Here is a 27,033-nt window from a genome sequence, read left to right as displayed (position 1 = left end):
CTCCCAAAAAGTCCCACATATGTGGTATCCCCGTACTCAGGAGAAGCAGCAGAATTTATTTTGGGGTGTCATTTCACATATGCCCATGGCATGCGTGAGCAATATATCATTTAGTGACAACTTTGTGAAAAAAAAAAAAAGTTTGTAATTTTCCCGCAACTTGTGGCAAAATATAAAATATTCCATGGACTCAACATGCCTCTCAGCAAATAGCTTGGGGTGTCTACTTTCTAAAATGGGGTCATTTGTGGGGGTTTTGTGCCATCTTGGCATTTTATGGCCTTCAAAACTGTAATAGGTAGTGAGGAGTGAAGTCAAATATTTACGCCCTTAGAAAACCTGAAGGCGGTTCTTGGCTTTCGGGGCCCCGTACGCGGCTAGGCTCCCAAAAAGTCCCACATATGTGGTATCCCCGTACTCAGGAGAAGCAGCAGAATTTATTTTGGGGTGTCATTTCACATATGCCCATAGCATGTGTGAGCAATATATCATTTAGTGACAACTTTGTGAAAAAAAAATAAAAAAAAATTAAAGTTTGTAATATTCCCGCAACTTGTGGCAAAATATAAAATATTCCATGGACTCAAAATGCCTCTCAGCAAATAGCTTGGGGTGTCTACTTTCTAAAATGGGGTCATTTGTGGGGGTTTTGTGTCATCTTGGCATTTTATGGCCTTCAAAACTGTAATAGGTAGTGAGGCGTGAAATCAAAAATTTACGCCCTTAGAAAGCCTGAAGGCGGTGCTTGGTTTTCGGGGCCCCGTACGCGGCTAGGCTCCCAAAAAGTCCCACATATGTGGTATCCCCATACTCAGGAGAAGCAGCAGAATTTATTTTGGGGTGTCATTTCACATATGCCCATAGCATGTGTGAGCAATATATCATTTAGTGACAACTTTGTGTAAAAAAAAAAAATATATATATTTTTTTGTCATTATTCAATCGCTTGAGGCAAAAAAATTAAATATTCAATGGGCTCAACATGCCACTTATCAATTTCCTCAGGGTGTCTACTTTCCAAAATGGGGTCATTTGGGGGGGTTTTGTACTGCCCTGCCATTTTAGCACCTCAAGAAATGAGATAGGCAGTCGTAAACTAAAAGCTGCGTAAATTCCAGAAAACGTACCTTAATTTGTAGATGTGACAACTTTTGCGCAAACCAATAAATATACAATTATTGACTTTTTTTTTACCAAAGACATGTGGCTGAATACATTTTGGCCTAAATGTATGACTAAAATTGAGTTTATTGGATTTTTCTAATAACAAAAAGTAGAAAATATCATTTTTTTTCAAAATTTGCGGTCTTTTTACGTTTATATCGCAAAAAATAAAAATCGCAGAGGCAATCAAATAACATCAAAAGAAAGCTCTATTTGTGGGAAGAAAAGGACGCAAATTTTGTTTGGGTACAACATTGCATGACCGCGCAATTACCAGTTAAAGCAGCGCAGTGCCAAATTGTAAAAAGACCTCTGGTCATTTACCAGCAAAATGGTCCGGTCTGAAGGTGGTTAAAAAACTGGGTACTAACATTCATAAGTAAAGTTCATCCAGGGAATATCTGATTGCCTCTCAGAGGGATCATAAAGGAATTCTTTCCCCTGCTGGGTCAAATTGGATCATTCTTTGCTGGAGTTTTTTGCCTTCTTCTGGATCAACTGTGGGTATAGGATTGTGTATATGGGATTGTATGATTTTTCCCCCCTTTTATTGGTTGAACTAGATGAACATGTGTCTTTATTCAACCTGACTAACTATGTGACTAACTATGTAACTAAGATACTAAATATCTGAATCTCTAGCTTTAAAAAAACATTCAGTAAAGTTACTGACTTGCAATAACCATGCAGAACAAAAAGTCAGAGTGCACTTCTAATTTGCTTGACTGTTCCAACTCAGCAAGTACTGAAGCCATTGGATTAGAATGAAATTCAGGCAATTCAAAAACAAGGGCAAACATCGATAGCCTCCATATTCTCTCAATACAGGTTTCTTTTAACCACTGAAATTTTACATTCTGCCAAACATATGGCCCTCTCAGTAATAATGTTGTTACAAATTAATTATACAGCCATTTGTTCCAATCAGACACCCATAAAATAGGCTATAAAGATTCTTAAAGTGTATTTCCACTTTTGCAAAGGCATTTTTTTTTAATATGTTTTACCTATTAGATGTTTTTCAGGAGAAAGTGCCATGGCTGACTGCAAGTTTTTTTGAACAATGTTAGAGTGAGCCTTTCCTGATTCTGTCCTCATTAGCATGCAACGCAAAGAAGCTCAGCTCTACACCTTTAACCCTTGTTAGAAAAGGCCGTTTTCAAATCTAGTTACAATTTGTAAAGCAGATCTGCCTGCACAATACACACAGTTAATGATGGCAAACACAGCTGCCCAGCCCCTAATAAACTAAGAGAAATACCTAGGATTCTCCTAACTAAAGGGTTCAGAATACAGCATCGTTAAAGGTAAGATGCAATTTATTTATTTTTTTAAGCTATGCCATGTACAAGTAGGGTGTGTATACCACTCAGGCGTGTACTGAATAGCAGTTCAGTGTGGGTGCCCATCCCAGCTCTCCACTGCAAACATGAAAGAAGATGAAAAACTGTCCACATACCACCATGGAGCTATTGCAAAATTAATCCTTTTAATGTCTTCATAATCAGAGAAGCAAACCAGGACAAGTTGTTAACGCGTTTCACGCTAACATTTCGTGCTTAATCACGAGCTGTTAGTGTGAAACGTGTTAACAAATTGTCCTATTTGGACAAATGATACGGCTTAAACCTGTTGAACTCTGTGTTTCTTTTTGAATAACTCTGATCAGTAGAAGGTTACACATAGCTTAAGAAAGAGCATGGTTTTTTGCTTGAGCCTCGGCTCATATATAGGGTATATGTGATGCGAGAAACGCAGTGATCTGCTGCGGGTGTCAATGTCAACTTTAAAATACCCCAAAATAGCTTGAAAAATGCAGTGTGATTGCCTGAATCGGATTGCATGCGATCTGATTCTGGTGTGGCAAAAAAAGGGTCCTGCACCATTTTGGCGCAGATGCAGTACAATTTGAGTCATACAAAATGAATGAGTCAAATTGCACCGCATAGACATTGCATGTAATTTGCACAGGAATGCAGTGCGGTTCCTGTGTGAATCACATGTGATGTGCTGCATCCCAGCAGTGTGAATCTAGGCTGAAACTGGACAGTTGCTTGGTGCTTTAAATTCTTGTACATCATGGATATGACTTTTTTGAAGTAAAGGAACCATGTCCTGTTGTCTGATGAGACCAAGATAAACTTTTTTGGTTCAGTTGGTGTCAAGCGTGTATGGCGGCAACCAGGTGAGGAGTACACAGACAAGTGTGTCTTGCCTACAGTCAATCATGGTGGTGGAAGTCTCATGGTCTGGGGCTGCATGAGTGCTCCCGACACTGGGGAGCTACATTTCATTGAGGAAACCATGAATGCCAACATGTACTGTGGCATACTGAAGCAGAGCATGATCCCTTCCCTTCAGATATGGGGCAGCAGGTCAGTATTCCAACATGATGACAACCCCAAACTCCTCCAAGACAACCACTGCCTTGCTAAAGAAGCTGAGGGTAAAGGTGATGGACTGGCCAAGCATATCTCCAGACCTAAACACTATCGAGCATCTGTGAGTGAAGAAGGTGGAGGAGCGCAAGGTCTCTAACATCCACCAGCTCTGTGATGTCATCATGGAGGCATGGAAAAGGACTCCAGTGGCAACCAGTGAAGCTCTGGTGAACTCCATGCCCAAGAGGGTTAAGGCAGTGCTTAAAAATAATGGTGGCCACACAAAATATTGACACTTTGGACCCAATTTGGACATTTTCACTTAGGGGGATACTTACTTTTGTTGCCAGTGGTTTAGACATTAACAACTTCAACCCCCTTAATAACAAGGCTGATTTTGTGATATGGCACTGTATCGCTTTAACTGACAATTGCGCGGTCGTGTGACGTTGTACCCAAACAAAATTGATGACCTTTTTTTCCCACAAATAAAGCTTTCTTTTGGTGGTATTTGATCACCTCTGCGTTTTTTATTTTTTGCGCTATAAACATAAGAAGATCAACAATTTTGAAAAATATTTTTTTTTTACTTTCTGCTATAATACATATCCAAAAAAAATATAAAAAAGCTAATTTATTCATCAGTCTAGGCCAATATGTATTCTGCTACATATTTTTGGTTTAAAAAAAATGCGATAAGTGTATATTGATTGGTTTGCGTAAAAGTTATTGCGTCTACAAAACTATTGGAAAGATTTATGAACTTTTTTTGTTTGTTTTGTTTTTTGCTGGTAATGGCAGCAATCTGCGATTTTTGGCTGCGACATTGCAGCGGACAAATCTGACCCTAAGTGACACTTTTTGGGGACCAATGACATTATTACATTGATCAGTGCAAAAAAATGACACTGGCAGGAAAGGGGTTAACACAAGGGGGTGATCAAGGGGTTAACTGTGTTCCCTGGGTGTGTTCTACTGTGTGGAGGCTGGGATCACTGGAACACCACAGAGAATGGTGTTCCCGATCACTGGGAGCAGCAGATCTCCATGATGCCTTCTGTTGGAACGGGAATCCGCCTTATTTACATGTGGCAGATCCCCTTTCTGCTTCTGTGAACCACGATTGTGGGTTGCTACAAGACATCGAGTCCGTGGGTGCAATTGAGCCGACCTGCCACATTTATATAGAGTGGCTGGTTGGAAAGTGGTTAATGGCTTTGTGTTGAGTTATTTTGAGTGGACAGCAAATTACACTGTTATACAAGCTGTACACTCCCTACTTTACATTGTGGCAAAGTGTCATTTCTTCAGTGTTGTACCAGCAAAAGATGTAATAAAATATTTTGAGTGTTGTCACATGAAAAGATATAATAAAATATTTATAAAACTGTGATATATATATATTAGTTGTAGAGTGAGGGAGAGCCGCACCCAGTTTTAAAGTTAGTGCCAGCAAACAGGTCTTCCTACTGACCCAATGTATATGAATAAAGTTAAAGGGTTGCTGCACTTAAAAACTGTTCTTTTATTTATCAAATTCATAAATAAAAGAACGATTTTTAAGTGCAGGAACCGTTGAACTTATATATATATATATATATATATATATATATATATATGTATATACCCAGAGCACAATAAGCTAGCTAAAGTGCTAGCACAGCAGTAGCCGCAATGAAAAGGCATGCTGGATAAAGAAAACCCATAAATTTAACGGTGCCATAATGCAAGATAAAATGAATATGACCCTTTTTCAGCCCTGGTTCACATTGGTACAATTTAACATGCGATTTCAAAACGGCGGCAATTGCCAGGAATGGCACCGTCCTAATCGGTGCGATGCTGCATATGCGGCACCGCACCGATTTCAAAAAGTCGCTTCTGTACTTCTTTTTGGGATTTTGGGTTGCTATTTAGATTGGCATCTGTGCAGAAACCTGCACAGATGTCTCTGAAATTGCGGCCAAAATCGGGACTGACATGCGCAAATGAAATCATGCAAGTTCAGCTAAACTCATAATGCTTCATTCCCGCAGCTCAGTGTGTACCTGGGCTAATGCAGTAAACCACAGCACGTGGCATGTACATTGTGGTAAAAAAGAACCTAGTTATGCAATAAAACACAACATACCACATGTGTGTTGTGGTACCCCACAGCACAAGTGCGTTGCCCGCTATTATAATTGTTCATTTTGGGAGCCATCCTAAATGAATTGCACTATGGTGCACGGCACCACAACACACATATCACCATCCACTGCCGCATCATACAGGTTTGAATTGGCCCTTAAAATGAATCATTTCATAAATGATATTATCCGCTGTAGAAAGCACTGTTCAGAAAGACTGCACTACATTTTTTTTTTCTTAGTGGATATACTAGCTAAAAATATATGTGGAAATATTCCTCCTTTTTCCAGAGAAAATGCACATGGTGTGGCCTTCTGGGGTTTTAATCTCATTCGCTGTTTCATTCGTTATTGTACGTTTTATCTAATGCCATTTTCAACAGTACTCAATTCCAAAACACAGTGGTAGTAAACTGAACAGCTTCCAGGCATTTCCAATATTCAGGGGGGCCATGTGACTTATTTCAACAGCTGAGCTGGGAATTAACTCCGCAGCTGTGTCTGAAAAGCAATACTTTTTAAAAATGGTCTATTTGCAGAAGATCTGTGATTTGAATAGGCCATTTTTTCCTTTGTGTAAAATGTTGATGTTTTCAGTAAGGATGTACTGTACATTCAAAATGTGTAATGTTCCTTAGCTGTTTAGAAATTTCTTATTTAGCATATTTACTATCGAAGGTGTATATATATATATATATATATATATATATATATATATATATATATATATATATATATATATATATATATATGGCATGTGCAGCCAACAGAGACAGTTGAAGACAACCCCTTAATGACTTGATTTCCCATTGGACATTATAAAATATGGATCCTGCGGGGCATAAACGCAGCTTGCTTGTTTCAAGGTCACACATTGTTGGTCTTGAAATTTGGTTATCCCCAGCTGACAATGACGTTGCCAGTGATCCTGAGCCTCATTGTGATAAAAAGTCTGCGGTTTTAAATAGTATATCCCTGTTCTTTTCATCCAAATGTTCAAAACATACAGGTAAGCCTGCCATAGACTGGGAACTAGAATTTGATTTTAGAGAATATACATTTAAATTCATGATTGTACATAATAGTTTAACCACTTCAGCCCCGGACCAATTTTCAGCCTAAGGACCAAAGGTCTTTTTACAATTTCGCACTACACTGTTTTAACTGGTAATTGCGCGGTCATGCAATGTTGTACCCAAACGAAATTTGCATCCTTTTCTTCCCACAAATAGAGCTTTCTTTTGATGGTATTTGATTGCCTCTGCGATTTTTATTTTTAGCGATATAAATGGAAAAAGACCGAAAATTTTTAGAAAAAAATATATTTTCTAATTTTTGTTATAAGAAAAATCGAATAAACTCAATTTTAGTCATACATTTAGGGCAAAATGTATTCAGCCACATGTCTTTAGTAAAAAAAAATGTCAATAAGTGTATATTTACTGATTTGCGCAAAAGTTATAGCGTCTACAACTAGAGTACATTTTCTGGAATTTACACAGCTTTTAATTTACGACTGCCTATCTCATTTCTTGAGGTGCTAAAATGGCAGGGCAGTACAAACCCCCCCCCAAATGACCCCATTTTGGAAAGTAGAAACCCCAAGGAAATTGCTGAGGGGCATGTTGAGCCCATTAAATATTTTTTTTTTTGTCCCCAGTGATTGAATAATGACAAAAAAAAAAAAGTTTACAAAAAGTTGTCTCTAAATGATATATTGCTCACGCATGCCATAGTTATATGTGGAATTGCACCCCAAAATATATTCTGCTGCTTCTCCTGAGTACGGGGATACCACATATGTGGGACTTTTTGGGAGTCTAGCCACGTACGGCACCCCGAAAACCAATCACTGCCTTCAGGATTTCTAAGGGTGCAAATTTTTGATTTCACTCCTCACTACCTATCACAGTTTCGAAGGCCATAAAATGCCAATAACACAAAACCCCCCCAAATGACCCCATTTTGGAAAGTAGACACCCCAAGGAAATTGTTGAGGGGCATGTTGAGCCCATTGTTTGTTTTTTTTGTCCCAAGTGATTGAATAATGACACACAAAAAAAAAAGTTTACAAAAAGTTGTCACTAAATGATATATTGCTCACACATGCCATAGTTATATGTGGAATTGCACCCCAAAATATATTCTGCTGCTTCTCCTGAGTACGAGGATACCACATATGTGGGACTTTTTGGGAGTCTAGCTGCGTACGGCACCCCAAAAACCAATCACTGCCTTCAGGGTTTCTAAGGGTGCAAATTTTTGATTTCACTCCTCACTACCTATCACAGTTTCGAAGGCCATAAAATGCCAAAATAGCACAAAACCCCCCCAAATGACCCCATTTTGGAAAGTAGACACCCCAAGCTATTTACTGAGAGGCATGTTGAGTCCATGAAATATTTTATATTTTGCCACAAGTTGCAGGAATATTACAATTTTTTTTTTTTTGCACAAAGTTGTCACTAAATGATATATTGCTCACACATGCTATGGGCATAAGTCAAATTACACCCCAAAATAAATTCTGCTGCTTCTCCCGAGTATGGGGATACCACATGTGGGGGACTTTTTGGGAGCCTAGCCACGTACGGGACCCTGAAAACCAAGCACTGCCTTCCGGATTTAAATATAAAACGCTACCAAAAAAAACTGTTAGCGATCGCAATGATCAGGCCTGACTCTGCGATCGCTGCAGTTATGTGTTTAGTGTTTTGTAAGTGACAGTGATCGATCGATACTGCACTTGGGTGGGCTGGGCGGAGGGGCAAAACGCAGGTGTTAGCAGGTATCTGGGCTGATCCCGTTAACAATGCGTTTTTTTGGAACCCTAAACTGCTGGGGACGCTAGTACAGATCTGATCAGATATTGATCTGTTCAGATTCTATACCACTACGGGAGGTTTATGCTTTGCGCGTGGGTGTTAGCGGTACTGGCACTAAACTAGCGCTGCCTGGGGCGACGCAGACCCTGACCCTAAAACCTAATTGATATCACCCGCCGGGTGATCAGGGGGTTAAACCTTTATTGGGTAATAAATGGTGGGTGCCCTGATGCTATAAAAAGCAAACTAACCAGAGTCACCCGTAACATTTATACGGTGATCACTGGTGAAAGGGTTAACTAGGGGCAATCAGGGGGTTCAAATTTTTATTAGGTAGTATATGGGGGTCCCTGGCGCTATATAAAAACCTGACGGGGAACCTAAATAACTAACTGGCTAATCAGCGTCACCAGTGACACTTATACTGTGATCGCTGGTGAAAGGGTTAACTAGGGGCAATCAGGGGGTTAAAACCATTATTGGGTAGTATATGGGGGTACCTAGCGCTATAAAAACCTGGCGGTGAACCTAAAAAAATAACTAGCTACCTAGCGACACTAGTGACACTAATGCAGTGATCAGAAAAATGATCGCTTAGTGACACTGGCAAAAGGGGGTAAAAGGGTTAACTAGGGGCAATCAGGGGATTAAAACCATTATTGGGTAGTATATCGGGGTACCTAGCGCTATAAAAACCTGGTGGTGAACCTAAAAAAATAATTAGCTACCTAGCGACACTAGCGACACTAGCGACACTAATGCAGCGATCAGAAAAATGATCGCTTAGTGACACTGGCAAAAGGGGGTGAAAGGGTTAACTAGGGGCAATCAGGGGGTTAAAACCATTATTGGGTAGTATATCGGGGTACCTAGCGCTATAAAAACCTGGTGGTGAACCTAAAAAAATAATTAGCTACCTAGCGACACTAGCGACACTAATGCAGCGATCAGAAAAATGATCGCTTAGTGACACTGGCAAAAGGGGGTGAAAGGGTTAACTCTAGGGGCAATCAGGGGGTTAAACCTTTATTGGGTAATAAATGGTGGGTGCCCTGATGCTATAAAAAGCAAACTAACCAGAGTCACCCGTAACATTTATACGGTGATCACTGGTGAAAGGGTTAACTAGGGGCAATCAGGGGGTTCAAATTTTTATTAGGTAGTATATGGGGGTCCCTGGCGCTATATAAAAACCTGACGGGGAACCTAAATAACTAACTAGCTAATCAGCGTCACCAGTGACACTTATACTGTGATCGCTGGTGAAAGGGTTAACTAGGGGCAATCAGGGGGTTAAAACCATTATTGGGTAGTATATGGGGGTACCTAGCGCTATAAAAACCTGGCGGTGAACCTAAAAAAATAACTAGCTACCTAGCGACACTAGTGACACTAATGCAGTGATCAGAAAAATGATCGCTTAGTGACACTGGCAAAAGGGGGTAAAAGGGTTAACTAGGGGCAATCAGGGGATTAAAACCATTATTGGGTAGTATATCGGGGTACCTAGCGCTATAAAAACCTGGTGGTGAACCTAAAAAAATAATTAGCTACCTAGCGACACTAGCGACACTAGCGACACTAATGCAGCGATCAGAAAAATGATCGCTTAGTGACACTGGCAAAAGGGGGTGAAAGGGTTAACTAGGGGCAATCAGGGGGTTAAAACCATTATTGGGTAGTATATCGGGGTACCTAGCGCTATAAAAACCTGGTGGTGAACCTAAAAAAATAATTAGCTACCTAGCGACACTAGCGACACTAATGCAGCGATCAGAAAAATGATCGCTTAGTGACACTGGCAAAAGGGGGTGAAAGGGTTAACTCTAGGGGCAATCAGGGGGTTAAACCTTTTTTGGGGGGTGGTAGGGGGCTACCCTGGACCTAACACTAACTGCCCTGACAGTTTTTACTTTTACAACTGACACTGAATGCAGTGATCAGTAAATAAATGATCACTGCAATCAGTGACACTGTGACTGGGGGGGGGGCGATCGGGGGGGGGGGGGGTTTGTGTGCCTGTGTGTGCCTACATGTCAGTGTAGTGTTGGTGCACACTTACTTTCACTTCTCCTCGTAGTCCAGTCAATAAGACCGCCCCGAGGAGAATGACATCACTTCCTCCCTGCCTGTGTTTACTATACACAGTGGGAGGAAGCTTCTCATTCGCCAGGAGCGATCGAGAGAGGATGGCCAGAAACCAACGGCCCTCCCCTCATCCCGGATCGCTCCTGAAGCGAAACGGACCACCGCATCCAGCGGGAGGGGGTCCGATTGGACCCCCCACCCACTGGAAGGCAAGCACGTACATGTACGTGCTTGTGCCTGTACATGCCATCGTGATGACGTACATTGCCATGCGGCGGTCCTTAAGTGGTTAAAAGCACACTCTGGATGCGATTGCAAATGAAATTGTATTTGCATGCATTTTCGCGCAATTTTGTGCATATAAGTTTGCTAAATTTTCTCTCAATTCAACGCACAAGCGTGAAAACCTATTCTCGAGTTTTTGTTCTGCAAAGCATCTAATTACGTATTTGCACGCCGAAGAGGCGTTTATTTTTAATTACTGAAGAATGCACGACACTTGTTTAAGCGTCTGTGTGCATAGGCACATTACAATTAATGGGCTGTATTTTAACTCAGTAAAAAAAAAAAAATCTGTACTGAGCTTTTTAACCACTTAAGGACCGCCTCATGCCGATGTACGTCGGCAGAATGGCACGGCTGGGCACAATCATGTAGATGTACGTGATTCTTTAAGTGCCCGGCGTGCACGCTCCTGACCCGGTCCTGTGCTCCGTGACCGTGGCCGCGCGACCAGCGGACCCGATCGCCGCAGGTGTCCCGCAATCAGGTCACAGAGCTGAAGAACGAGGAGAGGTCTGTGTAAACAAATCTCTCCCCGTGCTTCCCTGTGTGGCTGTCAATGATCGTCTCTTCCCTTTTATAGGGAAGGACGATCAGTGATGTCATATGCCAGGCCACGCCCCCCTACAATAAAAAAAAACACATAACGTCATACATAACACTACACTGCCCCCTAGTGGTTAACTCCTTCACTGCCAGTGTCATTTACACAGGAATCAATGCATTTAACCACTTCCCGACCAGCGCACGACGATGTACGTCGACAGAATGGCACGGGCAGGCATTTTGGCGTACAAGTACGTCCAATATTCGATGCCGCCCTGCCATCGGGAGCGCGCCGCCGGCGGCGCGCTCCCGCGCTGGTCGGGACCCCCGTGAGTCCGGTCGCGGGACCCGCGGACTCGATCGCCGCGGGCATCCCCGCGATCGTCTCACGGAGCGGCCGAATGAAGGAAATGTTGTATAAACAACATTTCTCCATTCTGCCTAGCAACTAGTGATGCTGATCTCTGCTCCATGTGATTGGAGCAGAGATTAGTGTACACTAAATGAAAGCCCAACCCCCCCACAGTTAGTAACACACCCCTAGGAACACGTAACCCCTACACTGCCACCCACTGGTTAACCCTTTCACTGCCAGTGTCATTTACACAGGAATCACTGCATTTATATAGCAGTGATTACTGTATAAATGACAATGGTCCCAAAAATGTGTCAAAAATGTCCGATGGGTCCCCCACAATGTCGCAGTCACAATAAAAATCGCAGATCGCCGCCATTACTAGTAAAAAAAAAATAATAAAAAATTATTAATAAAAATGCTATAAAACTATCCCTATTTTGTAAACGCTATAACTTTTGCGCAAACCAATCAATAATCGCTTATTGCGATTTTTTTTACCAAAAATATGTAGAAGAATACGTATCGGCCTAAATTGAGGGAAAAAAAAGTTTTTTTATATAATTTTGGGGGATATTTATTATAACAAAAAGTAAAAAATAATGCGTTTTTTTCAAAATTGTTGCTCTATTTTTGTTTATAGCGCAAAAAATAAAAACCGCAGGGGTGATCAAATACCACCAAAAGAAAGCTATATTTGTGGGAAAAAAAGGACGTCAATTTTGTTTGGGAGCCACGTCGCACGACCGCGCAATTGTCAGTTAAAGCGACGCAGTGCCGAATCGCAAAAAGTGGTCTGGTCTTTGACCAGCAAAATGGTCCGGTCTGCAAGTGGTTAAATAGCATTGATTTCTGTATATCTGACAATGGTCCCAAAAATGTGTAAAAAATGTCCGATGTGTCCGCCATAATGTCGCAGTCACAATAAAAATTGCTGATCGCCGCCATTACTAGTAAAAAAAAAAAATTAACAAAAATGCTATAAAACTATCCCCTATTTTGTAAATGCTATAACTTTTGTGCAAAAAAATCAATAATCGCTAATTGTGATTTTTTTTTACCAAAAATATGTAGAAGAATACGTATCGGCCTAAACTGAGGAAAAAAAATGTTTTTTATATATTTTTGGGGGATATTTATTATAGCAAAAAGTAAAAAATATTGCATTTTTTTCAAAATTGACGCTCTATTTTTGTTTATAGCGCAAAAAATAAAAACCACAGAGGTGGTCAAATACCACCAAAAGAAAGCTCTATTTGTGGGAAAAAAAGGACGCCAATTTTGTTTGGGAGCCACATCGCATGACCGCGAAATTGTCAGTTAAAGCGACGCAGTGCCGAATCGCAAAAAGTGGTCTGGTCTTTGACCAGCAAAATGGTCCGGTCTGCAAGTGGTTAAATAGCATTGATTTCTGTATATCTGACAATGGTCCCAAAAATGTGTAAAAAATGTCCGATGTGTCCGCCATAATGTCGCAGTCACAATAAAAATTGCTGATCGCCGCCATTACTAGTAAAAAAAAAAAATTAACAAAAATGCTATAAAACTATCCCCTATTTTGTAAATGCTATAACTTTTGTGCAAAAAAATCAATAATCGCTAATTGTGATTTTTTTTTACCAAAAATATGTAGAAGAATACGTATCGGCCTAAACTGAGGAAAAAAAATGTTTTTTATATATTTTTGGGGGATATTTATTATAGCAAAAAGTAAAAAATATTGCATTTTTTTCAAAATTGACGCTCTATTTTTGTTTATAGCGCAAAAAATAAAAACCACAGAGGTGGTCAAATACCACCAAAAGAAAGCTCTATTTGTTGGAAAAAAAGGACGCCAATTTTGTTTGGGAGCCACATCGCATGACCGCGAAATTGTCAGTTAAAGTCACGCAGTGCCGAATCGCAAAAAGGGGCCTGGTCCTTTGGCTGCAAATTGGACTGGGGCTTAAGTGGTTAAAGCTGCAGTGATCAAGAGGCCTTACATTGGTCCAAGCTGTAACTATGTATAAAATATCCATACCTGGCGTTAATAAAAAAAAAATAACTGAAATGTCCTAGGACAGTGATGGCGAACCTTGGCACCCCAGATGATTTAGAACTACATTTCCCTTGATGCTCCACTACACTGCAGAGTGCATGAGCATCATGGGAAATGTAGTTCCAAAACATCTGGGGTGCCAAGGTTCGCCATCACTGTCCTAGGGACATGGTATATGCAGCTGAATTAGGGGTCTAAATGCTCAACTGAGTGTGAGTGGAGAAATTACCATTCTGATATATACAGACATGCTCATACTTCCAAATAAGCAGGGGCTCAGCTTTCAGTTACCATACGTGCCGGTTCACACTACAGCAACTTGGAAATCCGACTTGTCAGAACTCAAGTTGCCCCAAGTCACTGGACATAAGAAATGCAATTGAAGTGAATGAGAGCTGTTTAATGCCCCCTACACATGGTCAGACATTCCGACCACAAAATCCGTAGGATTTTTTCAGACGGATTTTAGCCTAAACTTGTCTTGCATACACACGGTCGCACAAAGTTGTTGAAAAATCTGATCGTTTGGAACAAGGTGACTTACAAAATGTACGACGGGACTACGAAGAGGCCAGTAGCCAATAGCTTTCGTCTCCAAATTTTTTCTGAGCATGCGTGGCACTTTGTGCATCGGAATTCTCTACACATGATCGGAAAAAGTCAGATCAGATTTTGTTGTCGGAAAATTTTAGATCCAGCTCTCAACCTTTTTCCGTCGGAAATTGAGACAGAAAAAGTCCGATAGAGCCCACACACGATCGGATTTTCCGACAGCATAATCCGATCTGACTTATTCTGTCCGAATTTCCGACTGTGTGAATGGGGCATTAATGTACACTACTGAAGTTGCTCCGACTTCAGAAAATGTTCCTGTACTACTTCAAGGCGAATTCTAGACAACTTGTACCTATAGATTTCAATGGAAGTTGCCTCCAAGTCGGATCTCCATTTATATTGAAGCAACTTTACAGGAAGAAGAAAATAATTTACCCAGGTATTTCCCACGTTTACCCAAGCAACCCCCTCCCTCCCACAAAACTGATTATTCTGTGAATGGCCACAGCCAAAGTCACCTGTCCTGGAGCCAACTTTAAGTCACGTTGTAAGTTGCGCTGAAGTTGCACTGAAGTTGCCTTAAAATCGCCTTGCAAAGTCACGCTGTAAGTCAGGTTGCCCCTGTGTGAACTGAGGCTTCTAAGGTACAAAGTATGTTAGTAGTCATGCAAGAGTATTTCATTGGGCTACCAAGAGGGCTCCAAAAACCCGTTTAGATGCAAACAAATGCATATCTGTGCTTAAGCCCTTAAACTGTCAAATATAGACATTTCCAATGCTAACCAGCCCTCTGAACAGTCATCTAATGATTTTCTGCTGTCTTTACTGTGTGGGTAACTGTATGTTGAAATCATAACACTTTAAACAATGAGAAACCATAACTTTGCTAAACTTAGCAGCATGTTTTTTTTTTTTTCTTTGCCTGCTGCCAAATAAATTCAAAATCTGCATTAACAATAGGCAGAATGAGAATATATTAGGATAAAACAGATGCTTCCACAGTGAATCCATAGTGAATGACAGCAGGGGTATTAAGATGCATGACTACAGGGAACAACATCAAGATAAGACCTACCTATTCAAATACCTGTAGTTAATTAGTATACAAAATGTTGAACAAATTGTTAATTTTAGAGCTCTAGCTGCAGGAAATAATTCAGATCGGGAAGATACTGTCAGGACTGTGCGACTGAAGGAGACAAGGTCTTGCTGCATATGGTGCATTTAATAATAGCTAGACAGCTTATTCTATCTAATAGGACACCCGTAATAAATAAATAACCCAGCGACACCGAGATTCAAAGCCTAACAAGGTCACTTTTGTCTTCTACAATGTCAGCACACACCTTCTACTACAGAGTGGAAAGGATTAATATTAAAACCAATAACATCATTTGCAGGCTTAATTCAGTAAAACGGTCTTTTTATTTTTCTTAGAACATTTTTTCCTTTTTTTTTCCCATACATCCAATCAACATGAATGCAAAAGAAAGTGATTCAGAAACCAGTTCAAGCAACACAAAGCAATTGAAAACACTTTGTCCTGCCCGCTGCTCTCTGGATTGATATTGTGCTGCCCCACTTTTATGTATTTTTCTGTGTTGTATTGAACTGCAGTAGGTTGTATTTGTTTTGTAGTATGCCAATATCAATTGGTGGTTTTGGGACAGTACAATTTGTGTATTAATGTGATTTTGGTATCTTCATCTGTCCTCACCTATTTAGTGCTAGTTGGTTTAGACCCTTCTCTGATCTTCCATGTTCTCTCAGTCAGTTATGACAAGTTTGGAAATTTGTAGCTCATTGGTAGTACCAAACAGTGAGTTTACTCCATGCCAGAAGTGTCTTTTCAGGGCTTTTTTTGCCCACTTTTATAAAAAAAAAAAGAAAAGTTGACAAATAAACATCTTCCCATGCAGGGGTTTCTCACCATCAATGCAACAATACATAGAATTCAGCCTCCTGGCTCTTTATCAGCCCCACAACTCAGGCCATGTGCCTTGGTCCTCCTGACTGTCAAACACACATCCCAGTGCTTGTGCACCACACACTGTACATCTGTCAGCTTGGCTGACTCTCAGGCTGACTCTCTCTCTCTCTCTCAGGCTCGGGCCTTGGTCTGTCCTGAACTGGACAGTACAGTGCAGGCATGAACCTCTCACTGCTCCCTTCACACAGTGACCCCCTCAGGAGGATGGGGCCCGAGTTCTAACTCTGGCTCCAAGATGAATGCAGCACACACCTGCATCGTTACTGTGCCTGTTTCCCACAAATTCTGGTCCAGACTGCCATCTTAGACCATGGCATGGGCTTAACCTGCTACATGGTTTTAGTTCTTCATAGAAACAGGGATCAAGAAAGCCATGGTCTTCTTCAAAAGACTGTAAAAACACCCTCAATACTGCAATTAGCAAGTAAAATTGTGTTGGTTCAATTTCTGTCTCTTTCTGAAGAGTTAAACTGCCTGTGGATGGTGCCAAGTCAGCAGGTGACTATACTGTCAATGCAATGAAACAGAACAGATAGTACTGCCCCTGTTGCTGAAACCCTGTCTGTGTTAGCTGCAGTGTCTGGAAAGGAGAGCATGTGGGACACAAATGAAGAAGGATTTGGCTCAGTCATGGACAGTAAAGGAAAAAATTGTGTTTAATGTATTAAGCTTGTGTATCACATTGTAACTGGATTTGGTATTTGTTTAGACTGTCATGCAGAAGATTTTAGTTATTCCTAAAAGGAATGCATAGCAGCTTTTTACATTATTTGTTATGAGCAGAACTGAAAAAATTATATTTGTCAAGTAAAATATGAAATAATGTATATAGCTTTCATATAGTCTTCTATGCAACCAGCAAGGAGAGCTTTAGGCTACTTTTCACATGTTTTACATTGTCTCAGTTGCTGTTAAAAAAAAACTGTTGTTTACAGAGCTCAATAGCTTAAGATAACATTCTTACACACAAAAGAATGTGTGACTTTTCCCTTACCGAATTACTCCATCTAAGGACCCAGTAAGACAAAGCAATCTTCAGGGCAGACAGCATCTGCTGTGCCATCTCTTTAGCTAACTTATAGAGCTCAAGGACTCTTTTGTGTGCTTAAAGGGTTTGTAAAGGTTCATTTTTTTTAAAATAACAAATAAGTTATAATTACTTCTTCTCTTCTCTGGTCCCCTGCTGGCACTCCTGACCCCTCACCCTGCTGACTGCCCCTATAGCAAGCTGCTTTCTATGGGGGCACTTGTGCATGCTCGCTTCAAAACTGCCTTTGTGTGTCTATGAGACACATAGAGCGTGGCTCGACCCCACCCCCCCACTCTCTCCTCACTGGCTGTGATTGACAGCAGCAGGAGCCAATGGCTCCTGCTACTCTGTCTCAGCCAATGAGAAGGCAGAAAGCCAAGAGAGCTTCTGCTCTCATGCACATCACTGGATCAGGCTCAAGTAAGTATTGGGGGGCTGAGGGGGGAGCAGCACACTAAAGGTTTTTTTAACCTTCATGCATAGAATGCATGAAGATAAAAAAATCTTCAGCCTTTACAACTGCTTTAAGACCCCATTTGCATCTGTGCCATTTTGTAGCTTGAAGTTCCAAAATGCTCAACATCCAAAATCCTATGTATTTCAATGGTGTAGTATGAACACTCAGGCACATGTTAAAATATAGTTAAAAAATGTAGTCTCAGTATTAGGAACTGAGTTGAGGCATACATGAGTACTGATTTTCTGCTTTGCTTAACACATGTGAATTTTATTATTTAGCAACCTGCTCCTATAATATTGACATGGGCATACCTAAATTTAGATGTTTGGTGCACACAGCATCCTAGAACCTCATCATGCTCATTTAATTGAACATTGGTGTACCATTTACTAGATTGCTAGGTGAGCCCACAATGCAGGCCTATCATAGCTCCTGTTCATTTACTCAATTAGTCAATATCTACATTCCACCTGTAATTGTGGAATGATATTTCTTTAAAACTGTAATCACATGTAATTTGAATATGTAAATATCACCAGAAGAGTTGATTTATTGAATATCTTAAGAACGTGAAAATTTTCCCTGCCTCAATAAATGTAAACCCTGACAAAATCTTAATTTAGCTACAAATCATGTAGTGCCTACTGCTCTTTACAAATATTTATACAGAAGAGTCCCACAGAGACTTTTTAATGTATTCATTATACAGACATATGTTAATTTGTTATTCCCCACTCTGACAAATTTAAAAATGCACAGCCTGTAAGGTTATTTGTGCAGTTGTTGTTTTTTACTTTTAGATTGGACATTTGGTATTGTTAGAACCTTTGACCAGTGTTATTGCTGTTTGTGAAGAAGCTCTCTATTTTTTTCACCTTTAGAAAAAAATTCAACTCTTCCTAGGTATTTTTTTTTATTATTATTCAATTCCCCCTTACCTTTTTAATTTGGTTATTCTCAAGAAACATACTTGCCCTGAAAATCCAGCATTGATCCGCTATGATCGGCTGTTCTGTTGCTATACAGAGGTCCCTCACCTGCAGTCTCCCTCTCTGGGAGCCGACTGTCTCTTCTGGGCTTGTGCAGCATGTAGGTGGGGTGCAGTGTGGTGCGGCGGAATAACACACTTAGAACCAGTGTAATTAAAGAGCTAATTTTTAAATAATTCAGAGACAGTTAACAAATAACCTGTTGGGAAGGCAACCCAAAAATTAACCTTCATAGTTCCAACAGCGTGTAGTGAGCATAATGTAGATCAGTGGTCATCAAACCTGTCCTCAGGGCCCAGTAACAGGCCAGGTTTGCAAGATAACTGAAATACATCACAGGTAATATCATTTGCTGCTCAGTGATTGCAGTATTGAAGACTGCATCTCCCCAAGGTAATACATAAAACCTGGCCTGTTAGTGGGCCCTGAGGACAGGGTTGATGACCACTGATGTAGATGACTGTCAATGTCTGTATAGAGGGGAAGAATGCAGTCAGCCCATCTTGTGCCAAATAGGCAGATGTCCAAAGAAGTAGCAAGCCCTACACTTTCCCTCCTTGTCAGGAATCCTTGCTGCTAATGATGTCCCTAACAGGCGTGGTATCTGTCCCTACTCACAAATGCATGCCAAACCTGGGAGCCAGGGCCTTAAATATGCTCTGCCTGACCAAAGATGGCTACCAGAGTCACCTGGGGTGGCAGCATCCAATTGGATGCTTCCCCAGAGACTTAAGAAGCCATAGAGGAACTCTATTTTTTGATTTCCTCTCCAACTGCAGTGCCGTTGCTGAGAGCACCACCTGAAGTAGAGAAAGTAGACTGCACCTGCCTGCAAAGCAGGCCCCTTGATGCGGAGCCGGGTCCTTCCTTCAGCACTGTTTTATTTCTCAGCTGATGCCTCCTGAGATATTTGATGTGGATATCCCTGGAAGCTAGGCTGACATCATTCTCGCTTTGAATACAGGGGGAAAAAAGACAAAGCAAGCACAAAAAGGGGTCAGCTTTTTTGTATTAAAGAGAGGAAAGGGTTACAATGATATAAAGTGGTATTTTGTTCTGAAGGTGCACCTTAACAGGAATTCTGGAGAATGGATGTTACTGGGACAGGAAAACACAGACAGCAATTTAAAAAATACCTACAGAAGTTCTAACTTTCTCTTGCTTTACTGAAATATGCCTTTACTGCTGACTATAACTTCAGAATAGAGAGTTCCTATCAATTCCAGTTCCCTCTAATACCCTGCCACCAGGATAGGAAATAGGGGCATATAGGAACACCAATAGGACCTGGCAAACATTTTGGCTGGAGTTGGGCTTTAAACCTGTATTAAACCCAAAAGCAAACATTTATTATATTGCAGCTTACCAGTTCTTAGATGTGATGGCTGCATTATTTTTCCCTTTTTAAGCTGGACTCACACCTATGCAGTTTTAGTGCTTTTTGCATTTTGCAGATTTGCACTTCAGTCAATTTAACATTGTTACCTATGGAACACGTTCTGTAGCACAAATCTGCAAAATGCAAAAAGCACTAAAACTGCATACCATTCAACAGTAACAGGAGTGCTTACAGTGATCTTTTTGTATTTATTTTTTATTAAAATAATAAACTCATGCACTGCTATATAACTCAAAAAACATGTTCTTAGATGTGCTTGGAACTGCCACAAACTAACCCCCAAAGTGTTCTCAATCACTTTAAAAAAACAAAAAATCAAAAGAAATAGAAAATAAAAGTGGTGTGCTGTCCCTTTAAATTGCTTGAATCAACAATACTATAATGTATTCACCTTATTGCAATATAGTCATAAATCTTTATGATAAATACATAAAAACTTGCAATGAAAAATTCATTAAATAATTATTTGTGCTCCCAAATAAAGAGATGTTAAGTGTCCGTAATGTGATAACTGTGCTAAAGTAAAGTCTGTACTTAAATACATAGCAAAAAAGTGAATCTCCCAATTGTGCTTCCAATCACCAGTCACCTCCAGTTGAAATGCTTGCTTATATTGACCATAAAGGTCAATATGCGCAGATTAAAAGGCTAGGGAAGATTCCTGCAAAGTGAACATGCTATTTGCCTTTATTAAATCAACATTTTTTCAACTGTTAATATAATAATATGTATATTGAGTGAAAAGAATAAAGCAGTCCATTTCAGAGTATATGTGGAAATAAAATGATATTATCAATGAGCCATTAAAAAACACATATTGTACAAAGGTGAGCAAATGTATTTTGATTATTTGATGTGTACTCACATAATGATTATACCAATGATGCTTATAACCCTCGTGGCAGCAAAAGATATTTCTCATTGGCTTCTATGCAGAAGTGAGCTTGATTTTTCACTTTCCAGATTTAGTAAATAAACTGCATTGTGTACTTAAAAGTGGGGTATGCCTGTATTCCTTGCAAAGTGTTACCTCACCACATTTACTAAGCTCTGAGTAAGATTCTCTTGCAAATTAAACAGACTATTTGCCTTTATTAAATCAACCCTTTATCTCAAATTGAAGGCAAGTACATGACCTAGCAATGCATTTCAAATGCTTCTCAGCTGAATCCAATAACCATGATCAGCCTTGGGGGGAATTACCATTGCAGTTTCATACCACACAGTCTTTTACCCAGTGGCGGCCCGCCCATAGGGGGCGCCCGGGCGCCGCCCCCCCCTCTCCCTAGGTGTAAAAAAAAAAAAGTTAAAAAAAAAAAAAAAAAGTTAAAAAAAAAAAAAAAAAAAAACGGGCCATTTAAGACAAAAAAAAAAAAAAATGTCATTTAACAATTTGACATAGTGTACTGTGGCGCCGGTCACAGTGCACTATGAGAAGCGCCACGTCGATGCAATCACAAGATTGCATCCATGGCGCTTCATTTGCGGGTTAAAAACCCGCCTTGCGGCGCACTGCAGAACGCCGACTAGCTTCCGCCCGTAAAATCACTGTGATTCTACTGGCGGGAGCATTGTCATTCTTAGACAGGCAGTCACTTCCGGCTTTCGGCTGCTTCACAAAACCCGGAAGTGACGTCGGCAGCTCCGTTCCTTAGCCCGAGCGGAGCTGCCAGACAGTGAGACAGGTGAGTCACCGCATAAAGGCTTTCTAGTTTCTACTTTGTTGAGAATGTTCATGCATTTAGCTGAATGAATGCAAAAAGCTTTCACAGCCAGAAAGGTTTCCCCAGGCCAGGCGACTTTTGCCGTGGCCAATCAGAGAATGAGCTCTGAAGGGGGAACTCCACGCCAAATTTCTGAAAAAAAAATTGACGTGGGTTCCCCCTCCGAGAGCATACCAGGCCCTTAGGTCTGGTATGGATTCCAAGGGGAACCCCCTACGCCGAAAAAACGGCATGGGGGTCCCCCCCAGATCCACACCAGACCCTTATCCGAGCACGCTACCCGGCCGGCCAGGAAAGGGGGTGGGGATGAGCGGGCGCCCCCCCTCCTGAGCCGTACCAGGCCGCGTGCCCTCAACATGGGGGGTGCCTTGGGGGAGGGGGGCGTGCAGCCCCCCCACCCCAAAGCACCTTGTCCCCATGTTGATGAGGACAAGGGCCTCTTCCCGACAACCCTGGCCGTTGGTTGTCAGGGTCTGCGGGCGGGGGGCTTATCGGAATCCGGGAGCCCCCTTTAATAAGGGGGCCCAGATACCGGCCCCCCCACCCTATGTGAATGAGTATGGGGTACAATGTACCCCTACCCATTCACCTGTGAAAAAAAGTACAAAAAAACCCCACAACACAGGGTTAAAATATTTAATTGCACAGCTCCGGGGGTCTTCCGTCTTCGGGGGTCTTCTCGCCGGACTCCTCCGCTATCTTCTTGTAGCTCTTTTGCTAGCGGAGGAGCCCGGCTTTCTTCCTCGCCGCCGGCCTCTTCTTCCGACTTCGGGGGTCTTGTCCCCCTCTTCGGTTCTTCTGCTGGGCCACCGCGCCTTCTTATAGCTCTTTTACAGGCGGTGGCCCGGTCTTCTATCGCCGCCGCCGCCGCCCGTTCTTCTTCTTCTTCTTCTTCTTCTTCTTCTCCTTCTTCTCCAGGAGATGTTGCCTCGACGATCTCCCTGGCCAGAATGCCAGGGACGCGCTGCGCTGCCACTTATATAGGGACAATGGGGCGGTGTCACATGGGTTGATGTCACATGGGTTGGTCACATGGGTTGATGTCACAGTCGCCATGTGACATCAACCCATGTGACCAACCCATGTGACATCAACCCATGTGACACCGGCCCATTGTCCCTATATAAGTGGCAGCGCAGCGCGTCCCTGGCATTCCGGCCAGGGAGATCGTCGAGGCAACATCTCCTGGAGAAGAAGGAGAAGAAGAAGAAGAAGAAGAACCGGCGGCGGCGGCGACAGAAGACCCAGCAGAAGAACCGAAGAGGGGGACAAGACCCCCGAAGTCGGGAGAAGAGGCCGGCGGCGAGGAAGAAAGCCGGGCTCCTCCGCTAGCAAAAGAGCTACAAGAAGATAGCGGAGGAGTCCGGCGAGAAGACCCCCGAAGACGGAAGACCCCCGGAGCTGTGCAATAAAATATTTTAACCCTGTGTTGTGTTTTTTTGTACTTTTTTTTCACAGGTGAATGGGTAGGGGTACATTGTACCCCATACTCATTCACATAGGGTGGGGGGCCGGTATCCGGGGCCCCCTTATTAAAGGGGGCTCCCGGATTCCGATAAGCCCCCCGCCCGCAGACCCCGACAACCAACGGCCAGGGTTGTCGGGAAGAGGCCCTTGTCCTCATCAACATGGGGACAAGGTGCTTTGGGGTGGGGGGGCCGCACGCCCCCCTCCCCCAAGGCACCCCCCCCATGTTGAGGGCACGCGGCCTGGTACGGCTCAGGAGGGGGGGGCCGCCCGCTCGTCCCCACCCCCTTTCCTGGCCGGCCGGGTAGCGTGCTCGGATAAGGGTCTTGGAATCCATACCAGACCTAAGGGCCTGGTATGCCCTCGGAGGGGGGAACCCACGCCAAAAAAAATTTCAGATTACATAAGGGGCATGTTTTATGAGAAGTGGGAGGGACCAAAATGATGGGTGGGGTCATGATGGGCGGGGTCTGGCACCCCCCCATCCAAAAACTTCACCAGCCGCCACTGCTTTTACCATTAAAAATGTATAACATTATTGTGATGGAGTCCATGGATTACATAAGCTAACTTGTCTTAGTAAATATCAGAATATCAGAATCCAACAGCACTTTTATCTGCTAACAGAGCTTTGTGTTGAATTAAGACAAAAAAAAAGCATTTAATCAAAGGTCCAAGTTAATGTAATAATATACTGTATCAGCATGGTGTACTATATTACAGATCAAGATGAATGGCTGAACCACAAATGGCAATGTGTGTTCATCTAGTGAAGACATTATTCATAAGCAAGGAGTAAAGTTTATTACCCAGTTCCAGTGAAAGATTGGGTTTAAATTTACATGGCCAAATTCAGTAAATACATTTGCCTAAAATACATATACCAAAGGACCATTACATTTCAAAGTTTATTTAACAAATTAAACAAAATATTTAACAGAGTCAAGCAACTGAAACCACACAGGAAACCTGGTAGAGTAGGTCCCCCACATACCAACCATCAAGTTTGGAAAATGTGTTTGCACGTTTTTTTTTCCATTCAACCCAGCTGACTGAATGAAAAAAAACGGACGGATCGCCGAAACAACACAAGCAATGTTGGTGCAGCGATCTCAGCCTTTGTCTGCAAGCTCTGATCTTTTATGGACTTATGACAAACAAGTTGGACTTATGAACACACTCCCGGAATGGAACTCTTTGGTAAGTAGGGGGCTTGCTGTATACCGTATTCCAAGAAAGGATTACTAAACCAATCAGCTTCTAACTTCAACTTGTTCACTTAGTACAGGAACCTTTTCTGAAGTTGGAGCAACTTCAGTAGTGTGCATTAAGACGGCTCTCATTCACTTACATTGATTTTTACATGTAGCGCGACTTAAGGCGACTAGGGGTGACCTGAAGTCGGATCTGAGTCGCCTCTGTGTGAACCGGTTCTTAAGCTTTGACAATAAAACATGGAGGCTGATTGGTTTCTATGCACAGCTGTTCCTGATTTTGCAGTCTCCAATTTTAGTAACTCAACCCCAGTGTGCTTAATCTCTTGTCACCTACATAGTGCATATATGCAATGGCAAAGAGGGTGGTCTTTAAAGTGGATGTAAACCCACTCTCATCATTTCTAAATTACTTCCATAGTGCTGATCTATAAGGATATACAGTACATGCCTCTTGCATGTATCCTTATCTGTTAAATATCTCTACTTTAGCTATTTGGAGCCCTGCAATACTCCGGATTCTGTGGGTTGTTCTGTTGTCCAGGACTTGGGCTGTAGCGTCATGATGTCAGTAGACTCCCTGCCCAGCTCTACACTCCCCTTGGCAAGGCATCGATATTTCTTACACTGAACTTCTGCTGGTCTCGTGGATTATGCCCCATGATCACTAACATTCAGTCAAAAACCCAGGAAAGTCACCACATGACTTTAGCATGCCCAATCGTGCTGAGGTGTGGAGCAGCCAATCCTGGGAGAGCTGGAGAATAAAGGAGGGGGGATGTGAAGTACACAGAATGCCCCTCACTCTCTTGCATGAGATAAGGAAATCACATGTCTGTCACAGCAAGGGGGAAGAAATGGACACCTATTTCTCTGTGTGTCTGTTTTTATCTCACTGAAAAAAGATAAGAGGATTGTTCAGTGCTGGATTAACTCTTCGTGGCAAAACTGGGCACAGATGAAATTGCATCCTCTGCTGTAACAGATATGAGTCCTTATTCCAAATAATTGTTTTGGGTTTACATCCACTTTAATTCCCTCACACCACACATAAGCATCCATAGGTTGCTGAGGTGTCTGTGCTGAGATGTGTTCCCTGTCTGCTTCCAGCACAGTGACCAAGGTATCAAAGACAGTCCTCAGTCTCTAATCATGATCCAACCCCGGATCATGTGACCACTGTCACAGCCAAAAATGTGGCCTTATTATTGGGCATAAAGACCCAGTAAAAGAGATGCCGGGGCTGGGCTGGCAAGGGTTGAAGCATACACTAGTTATTAAACATGTTTGCAAATAAATAGCTGCACATTTTAGGAATTTTTTTTTACAGAACCTGCTGTGAGTATCATTTCCTACCAGTTTTGTCTCGCATAGTGACTTCTCAACGGTTAAGGTGCTGAATATGGTTGTCTGAAAGAAAGCAGAAGCAAAACATGAATGCATATATAGTACATTGAAATCTTGATACAGATAAAGAATGAAAACTGCATTTAAAATACTGTTATTTTATTTGGAATAAAGGAAATAAAGTAATTACGTGGTAGTTAATTATAGTTGTGTTTATCTTTTACCTACAGCTAAGCCTATAATAAGGCTTAACTGTAGGTACTGTAAATATTTCCTAAACATGCATTGTTTAGGAGATATTTACTTGTGTAGCAGCCGGTAATGTCACTGGCGCATGCGCAGTGAAGGTACGGCATACTTGTGCCGTGGCTTCAGAGCTCTGTGCACATACACGATAGCGATGTCATCGTGGCTCGGCCATTTCAAACTGCTGGAACCCATGAACCCGGAAGGAACAATGGGTGAAGATGAAAGCCCTGCACATATTAACATTGCCTTGCTGGGGGAAAGATTTTTTTTCCTTCGCTTAGTTTACTACCACTTCAAGGAATCTATTCTTTGGTTAGATCCAGTGATTACATAGCCTTTAGGGGCGATGTCTGAGCTTGGATGCATCTGTCCCTAATGGCATGTAGCCGCTGAGGATGAGGTGAGCTACATGAGATCTTTTCATGTGACAACACTGAAGAAATTACACTTTGCTACAATGTAAATTAGCGAGTGTACAGCTTGTATAACAGTGTAAATTTGCTGTCCCCTCTAAATAACTCAACGCACAGCCACTAATGTCTAAACCGCTGGCAACAAAAGTGGGTACACCTCTAAGTGAAAATGTCCATATTGGGCCCAATTAGCTGTTTTCCCTCCACGGGGTCATGTGACTCGTTAAGGTTACAAGGTCTCAGGTGTGAATGGGGAGCATGTTTGTTAAATTTGGTGTTATCGCTCTCACTCTCTCATACTGGTCACTGGAGGTTCAACATGGCACCTCATGGCAAAGAACTCTCTGAGGATCTGAAAAAATAATTTCTTCAGTGTTGTCACATGAAA

The 27,033-nt window shown here is 41.9% G+C and overlaps 1 protein-coding gene across 2 annotated transcripts in view; it reads right to left on the bottom strand.

Moving 5' to 3' along the window:
• RASGEF1B (RasGEF domain family member 1B) overlaps positions 1-27,033 on the bottom strand; it is a 627,560-nt gene that overhangs the window by 398,515 nt on the left and 202,012 nt on the right. For both annotated transcript variants that reach the window (XM_077476167.1, XM_077476168.1), the window contains exon 3: positions 25,993-26,046. In XM_077476167.1, the coding sequence (XP_077332293.1) occupies positions 25,993-26,046 (54 nt within the window). The remainder of the gene's footprint in view (positions 1-25,992; positions 26,047-27,033) is intronic.

The sequence above is a fragment of the Lithobates pipiens genome, unplaced genomic scaffold, assembly GCF_037356315.1.
Source record: "Lithobates pipiens isolate NorthernLeopardFrog02 unplaced genomic scaffold, aLitPip1_a1.2 Scaffold_13, whole genome shotgun sequence".
NCBI classification, from domain to species: domain Eukaryota; kingdom Metazoa; phylum Chordata; class Amphibia; order Anura; family Ranidae; genus Lithobates; species Lithobates pipiens.
This window is presented reverse-complemented; position numbering and strand designations above follow the sequence as displayed.